The sequence below is a fragment of the Pygoscelis adeliae genome, unplaced genomic scaffold, assembly GCF_000699105.1.
Source record: "Pygoscelis adeliae isolate BGI_AS28 unplaced genomic scaffold, ASM69910v1 Scaffold199, whole genome shotgun sequence".
In the NCBI taxonomy this organism is placed as follows: domain Eukaryota; kingdom Metazoa; phylum Chordata; class Aves; order Sphenisciformes; family Spheniscidae; genus Pygoscelis; species Pygoscelis adeliae.
Window position 1 is genome coordinate 1,106,976 of NW_008825495.1, and position 7,778 is coordinate 1,114,753.

A 7,778-nucleotide genomic window follows, 5' to 3' on the forward strand; every position below is an offset into this window, starting at 1 on the left:
GGGGAGGGGGGCGGCTCGGTGAGGGAGGCCGCGCTGCAGGCAGCGCCCCCGGCCGGGTGAGGGACGGCTCTGCCCTCTGGGGCCGACCGCCTCCGGGGGAACTATCACCCAGGTGTAAGAACAAACAGGGTCAAGTAGAGGTATGGCTGTGTTGGCTGGGCTCGGTGCCCCGCGGAGGGGCTGCTGCCCTGGGGCTGCGGTCCCGGAGTGCCCGCAGGGCAGCCGCGCTGCCCCCGGTGGTGTCGGGGAAGGGCAGCGAGGGCGGAGGAGCGACATGGAGAGGGGTGACCCTCGGCGCTTCCAGAAGCACTTCTGGCACCGATATCCCCAAGGCCTTCTCGTGGTTGATACGTGTAAGCAGACCTCCCAAGCGGGAAGGCTTTACAAACCCTGTTGCTCTCAGCCGTCCCGCGTTTATCAGTTCGTGTTCTGTAATTTTACCGAGTTTTAATTAGCTGTGATGTTTGTAACTAGTCTCTTACAAACGTTCAAGTGAGAGCAGCACTTTAAAATGGGAGCTAAGAACGGTTAGCTTACAGTCGGTCATTTCCCAAGGTACAGGTTGCGCAAGTATCTGTCAGTCTGATTTCAGTTTTAAAATGCACTGCTTTTCTTATCCCAGCTCGTTTTGATACCTTGTGCATTTGAAGAATAAGTAACTGAATTAGAAGTTAGCACATCTCTCAAATGTTACTGTGTGAATCAAAGCAGGTAGGCTCGCATAGCAGCAGCAGGATATTTATATAGTATGAGTGTTAATGAGAAGGTTGGTGCCTTTGCACATCATTATTAATCCTACTTTTAAAGGGATCCCCCTACAATAGAACCTGTGCACTTTTAGAGACTTTGTAAGGTCTTTATTATTGGAATATTTTGGTAAATCAACTTTCATTGTCCTTTTACTTATTTTTTAAAATTTGATTATGTTACTTAGTTAATATTTTGACTAACCTATGTGAAATAATTTCATGTCAGATTCGCCCTTAAGTAAAAAATAAGTCACCGTATCTACCTATGGAGTAATGTGTGTCATCTCCTTGAAATGTGAAGCTGTGCAAAATTATGCTCATACGTATAAGAGAGCTTTATGTATTATAGAGTGTTCAATATTACTTCATAAAAGTGAAAGTAATATAGCTACTCAGTTGTACAGATTTAGGAAATTGAGTTTTTGCAGTCACGTCAGTAAAACTATTTCATGCTGTATTGTTGTTTTATCTGCAGTGAGTTAGCAATTTTTAAAATATAATGGGAATATATAATACCATTAACATTTATGTTCCTAATTCTCCGAAACACTTACAAAACCTTATATACATTAATTTAAAATACTACTCATTGTACATATGTTTACAAGTGTGTGCATGCTCACGTTGCAGGACTGGAGCTTTCTCTACGTTTGCAAGAAACTGTAAGCTTTCTGTCAAAGGAAGATAGTTCCTAAATATTTTTGTGCAGTTCTGATTCATGCACGGAATGTATATTTATAAGGCTCTCCATTTATCTGCCTCAGTACTGCTTACAGTATTTTCTATTTAAATGGTTTTTTTCGAGCAACAGTTTTATCTTATTTAATTTTTCTGTGTGTTTCACTTTTATCTTATAGGAGATTTACGTGACTCTGCATTACCTTTGTTGAACTCACCTAGGTAAAGTAGTATTGGCCAGTTCCTATATATAGGAATAATCACATTGTACAAAAAGTGTGAACAAAACATAGTATAACTTTGTAAAATAATTTAAAGTTTTTTCTTTCAATGTTTTCTGGCATAAGATTGTTGCCTTTCTCTCCTAACTTCCTTACAGGTTTTAAAAAAAAAAAGTTCTCTTAATAAAAGTGTTGTTCTGAGGCATCAGATTCCTCTTGGAATGCTGCCATGCTGTAAATTTTCATTTGTCCACTAACTCTGCAGCTGGACTCTAGCATTTCTCTGAAAAGATATTCTACAAGGAACTTCAATTCTGTGAGGAAGTCTTAAGCTAAAACAAAAACCAAAAAGCCCTCCTCCAAATATAAACAGTTTCTGCCACAACTCAGAATCATATTCTCTAATGAAAAAATATTTGGCGAGTTAGTGTGGCGTCTTAAATCCAGTATAACATCTTCCCTTTCTCAGCTGCTTCCTGGTCTTTTTTAGCCCTTTCCTCTGCCACTCTCCAACCCCACATTTCAGCCATGAAGTCCTTCCCCCACTTTTAAAAGAATTCTGTTCCTTTCTTGTTTACCAAAAGTAAAAATCAATAACAGTTATAACACCCTTGTGTTATAACTGCCTTCTGGGAAAGAATGAAGTAAAGTAAATCCAAGTTTGCTACCACTTCATGTAAGAATTTAGTTCTTTAATATTATATTGGTATATTGGTATTTATGCAAGACCTCCTCAAAGCTTTACTATAATAGTCATGCACAGTTATTTATGCAAGCTAAATTTACTGGTGCATCCACTGATAAATGTGATGAAATAGGTTAGGGAGCTTTTAGATGTAGGCTTTGCTATACTTTATTGGACTTGAGGATCAAGAATTGATTGTTCTTTCCCTTCTTGTGAGCAGTGAAGAAAAAAGCTAGTAACTTTCTTGCTGGAATGTAGCATCATCTGCTCCATTTGTAAAGTCTTCATAACTTCCAGTAGTAAGAAGGATGCTTGAAGCCCATAGTCTTAGAAACTACCGAAACCTTTATTATAACACTGGTTTTATATGTCTCAAGTTCACTGTGAAATGTGTTCTTTTAGAGCTGCTACATGCAACAGCAATAAATTCCACTTACTTCATGTTCTTTGTTTTTAAATCTGCCACATTGTTACCTTTAATAAATCTTTGACTTGTAATGAATTGATGTGTACAGCTAGAAGTAGTATGTTTTCAGGAGAGACTTTTGTATGATTTCACATGCTTAATCTGATTTTTTGTGATTTAATTTTATCAAACAGCTGATAGATCTATTTCAAAGTAATCTAATGCATAAATATTCATTTAGTATTGAAGGTGATGCTATCAAGGTTTACGTAAGGGTACGTCCCCCTTCAGAGGGAACTGTGTTAACCGATGGAGATCAAGGCTTGTGTTTATCTGTTCTTTCATCAAATACCATCCGTCTGCATTCGAAGCCTGAGCCAAAGATCTTCACTTTTGATTATGTTGCAAATATGGAAACAACACAGGTAATAACTTTCAGAATTTCACAATGATATTGCAGTTTATCCCCAAATTCTGGCAACTGCTACACTAAACCTTTCTAAAGATGTAATGCCTTAGGTCTTTTTTTTTGCAGTGGTCAGAGTGGTAATATGTAGCTATAGTTCAGAAATGTTGCACTAAATTCTGCTAATAGTTTTAATGTATTTTTTTAACTCTTAATTTCTTTAATTAAAATTTACATTAACATTGACGTTTCTATTTGTTACAGTAACACCATAGATAGAAAATAATCCCCCCTGTTGAGACAAGCATAAAAATAGCAGGCAGGCAGTAGCTGATATTAAAAATGTGATTTGTATATTAGAAACTTATGAGTTTATATTCTATTAGTTATATTTCCTTCTTATACATTTGCCTTTTAGACAGATGCATTGTTCACCTGGGACAGGTAATACTGGAAGGAAAATCCTTCAATTTCATTTTTATAATACTGTGTTTGAAATTCTGAACATAATTTTAATTCCTCTAAGACTTAAATTCCATTTAACTTCTGTTTAAAAAACTAAACCGCCCCCAAAACCCCACCCACTGTAGGCTGTTATTTGTAGCTAGGCTGTTCTTGCAGGCCTAAGAGAAATACGTGAAAATAGATGAGGCTAACAGTTGTGTGGATTTGTTGAATATGACATTGCGCAGTGGCAAATGTTGGAAGTTAACCAGATTTGATGAGTGTCATAGGCTCAATGTTGACTTACTAATGGTATAAACCACATAACATAATAAAAAACACCGGACCAAAATTAATATAATATATATTTGAAAGCTGTTACTATGATGCTGAGTATTATTATTTTTCTTTGAGTTATCAACAAGGAATAAAATTTTTTCAGAGGGAGTGATTTATGTCACAAAGACTTAGGATGCATTGTTTCGCTGTGAGGACTCCAGGGGTCATGGTACATGTCTGACCTTAAGGAATGTGTCTATTTTATACATTATAAAGTTACAGCATAGAAAACACTGATAGAAGAGATAATTAAATGACTGGTGCCAAGTGTCTTCTCTTTCCTTGTCCCCCAGGAGTCAGTGTTCTCAAGTGTGGCCAAAACTATTGTTGAATCTTGTATGAATGGCTACAATGGAACCATCTTTGCATAGTAAGTCATTTAATGGTATTTCATAGCAATTGCAACATTTGAGGAGATTGTGTTAATGAGTAGTTGTGGTTTTAAGGGCCAGAGCCTGCTTAATGTCACAGTAAACTTTGAAAGTGCTTCCTTAGTGCAGCACAACATAGGGAATGTTCCTGCAATATTGAAGAGTATTTCTTACTCCTCTTCCGGAGCAATCTATTTGTCAGTGTTATGCTTCTAATACTTAAGGCCAATAATGCGGATTGTAAACCCATTTCAATTTTACTATTGTTTGTCTAACAACTAGAAGTTTTATTGTACTGTAAAGAGAAAGCTAGTTGTTTTCCGTATGTCCACAGTAAAACGGAATGAAAATCGCTTCAACTTGGAATTTGGCCAGCTCAACTCTTTAGTGAGTCTTAGCTGCCTGTGGGAAAACTCATGAATGATAATTTTAACTTTCAAAATGTCTTCAAGTTAGAAATATATCCATGACTAGTAGCGTGAATATCATTATATTAACTCTCAATATTTTTTCATTTTGAAAACTGAGTAAGCACTTTGGTCAAAAATGCTAACTTGAAGGACTGATCTAATCAAAACCTTACTGGGTTTTTTAGCCTAGCACAGCATTTGCAAAACTGTGAAGTAAAGTCTACTTTGTAACAATATACAAATGTGGAAAAATGAAGTGAAATTGCCCTGAAGTTTCTCTAGCATGATTAATAACTATGGTTAAAAAAAAGGATATATTCAACTTAAGTATTTTTCTCGTTTTGGGTTTATGTGCACTACTGAGTGACACAAAACCCAAAAGATTGACCCAAAAATTAGTTTTATGTATATATTTGAAAGCCTTCGTTTTAATGCTAAGTTCCATTATTTCCCTTTTCAACAGAAATAAGGAAGAAAATGGTAGGTGCTGGGGGAGAGAAAAGGTGATTTATCTAACAGAATTTCATGGTCAAATTTGCTGCTCTATTTTTATACCTTTTTAGCTGACTGATTTCTCAGCTTGCCTCCGTCTCTTTTTTTATCTTCAGTTTAGACTAATTTTTTTTCATTTGTGAGTTCTCCTTAAAAGATGCAGATTAATGAAAAATTCAGAGCCAGAATAAAGCTTTATCTGACTTTTTTTTTTTGTTGTTAGTGGCCAGACTGGGTCAGGAAAAACCTTTACTATGATGGGTAAGTGGATGAGAGCGCTTAATCTTCAGTGGTTTCTTCATGTTTTTTTTGTCTTGAGTTGGAATGTTGTCTTGCTTAAACAGCAGGGATGATTTAGATTTTTGTCTTCCTGCAGATAATTTAAGGTTTAAGAAATGTTGTAGTGCTCAGTGCAGTTGTTCTTGCTTTATATCAAAAGTGAAGTGTAAGTACTCTCCTTTATCTTTTTGAAGATATAGATGATTTTTTCTGTTTTTCACAGGAGAGAAGCTTTTCAATTAAATCAAACACTTTTAGTAAATTTTCTCAAAAATTAGTATTCTGCTGGTTTTCTTGTTTGGCTGATATTCCTTGCATGTGTATAAAAATATTCTAGTATGCAAGGGTCTTCCATATTAAAATACAGTGCGGTTTTCAGAATAACTGCTTCCTACCCAACTAGGAATTTAAGGCTTCTCTGTATTTGAAGGGATCCCCTTGTAATCTTACTCTTCACACAGTGGTGATTTTAAATGCATTAATATTGTATTTGACACTAGAAAGTTACTGAAATAGCCAAAACCAGTTTGGCCAACATGTTTTCAAGGACTACATAGAAATTAACTAAACATGGGGACAAATCTGCCCCATCTTTCTGGTTTTTCAAATCAGGGTTAAGGTAGCTGTATTGACGTACCTGCACATCTGTACATGTTTTCTATGGTAGTCCAAGTACTTTTTATGCTATTTTAGACTTAGGTAACCTATGGATAGGTAAAATAAACTTTCACAAGCATCATTTAGACTACGTATAAATCTGATTATGAAATATTATCTTAGATCTTGACAGTTGATTTTATTGCATGTCTTCTGTGGTTTTGCCATAAACTGACTAAAAGCTGGTTGCTGAAGTCTTCTATAATGACATCTTGAAAAGATCAACCATTATTCTTGAGTAGTACTAATTAATTTTTTTTTAAATTAAAAATCTCTTTAGGACCATCTGATTCTGATAATTTCACTCACAGTCTGAGAGGTGTAATTCCACGAAGCTTTGAATATTTATTTTTTCTAATTGAACGTGAAAAAGAAAAGGTACATTTATTTTATACTTATTGCAGTGAAAGTAATGTCTCACATTAAAGATTAGCTATGGCTGTTTGGTAAGCCTGGTGTGTAGCAGTTAAGTTTCCAGGATTATTGCTGTCTTGCATCAGATTTAATAATGAGAAACGCTTGTGTCTAGTACTCTACCAAATTATAGCACACTTTCTTCAGACACAAGCGTGCTTATATTTAGAGTCTAAAGATGGGTGTCGGTTGTCATCTGGGCATCAGAAATGTATAGGATGCAGAATATATGCAAACTAGTAGCTTTAGATATGTATAAAAAGATACTCACTGCCATACAATGCCAGACTTAATAAAACCAGTCTGTTTATAGTGTAAATTACTGTGTTTTTCAGGCTGGCAGTGGAAAGAGTTTTCTCTGCAAATGCTCATTTATTGAAATCTACAATGAACAGATATTTGACTTGCTAGATTCTGCTTCAGCTGGACTCTTTCTCAGAGAACACATCAAGAAGGGAGTCTTTGTTGATGGTGCTGTTGAACAGGTGTTGTCATCTGCTGCTGAAGCATACCAGGTATTTTTTGTCACTCTTTAATGCTTGGGCTATTTATCTTCATGCTTATTTGGTAAATATTCCTTTGATTAAAGCACATATTTTTTGCGCAGTGTCTGTGACACCCTCTTCCCCCATCTCCATCCTCCAAAAAATAGTGTAAAAAGCTGTTTCTAGGCAATGCTTCCTGACTATCCCACACATGTAAGAAATCATATAGTTCTGGAGTTTGGAATATATGAATTGCAATTACAGTAATCTTTTCCCTAATGCTTGCCCTACACATCTCTGAAATAGCAATGGAAGACTATATCTCCTGCTAATTAGGCAGCATGTGTCTTCCAGAAATTGTCAGGTTTATTTCTCCATGAATGAGACACATGCACATAGTACTACTGTGACTTTAAGTACTTTTTCCTTGTGTACGCTTAACATACACCAGTATTGGATATGTTACGCTTTCAAACAGCAATGGCACTCTTGGAGGAAAGTGGTGAATATTATAATTAGTGTTTTTATTGAGCTGGACTGTACCTATATTTTTTTCACTTTTAAAATACTTATATTGGAAAAAAGTCCTTGTCCTTGAGATTTTTGAAAGCTGTTACACTGAAATATGCTTACTACTGTTTGTCACCTGTATGTAAATACTGGATACAGTCTGAGATACTTGATATTATTTGATGTCTTTTCATCCTTAGGTATTAACTATGGGCTGGAGAAACCGTCGTGT

General features: G+C 36.0%; 1 protein-coding gene across 1 annotated transcript in view; it reads left to right on the forward strand.

Moving 5' to 3' along the window:
- The first annotated feature begins 3,149 nt into the window (after positions 1–3,149).
- The window catches only part of KIF15 (kinesin family member 15), a 33,257-nt gene continuing 28,628 nt past the window's right edge, over positions 3,150–7,778 (forward strand). The window contains 6 exon segments of the mRNA XM_009331338.1: positions 3,150–3,164; positions 4,222–4,298; positions 5,425–5,462; positions 6,418–6,515; positions 6,887–7,066; positions 7,747–7,778. The exon segment at positions 7,747–7,778 is cut by the window's right edge and continues 1 nt beyond it. Of these exon segments, the coding sequence (XP_009329613.1) occupies positions 3,150–3,164; positions 4,222–4,298; positions 5,425–5,462; positions 6,418–6,515; positions 6,887–7,066; positions 7,747–7,778 (440 nt within the window).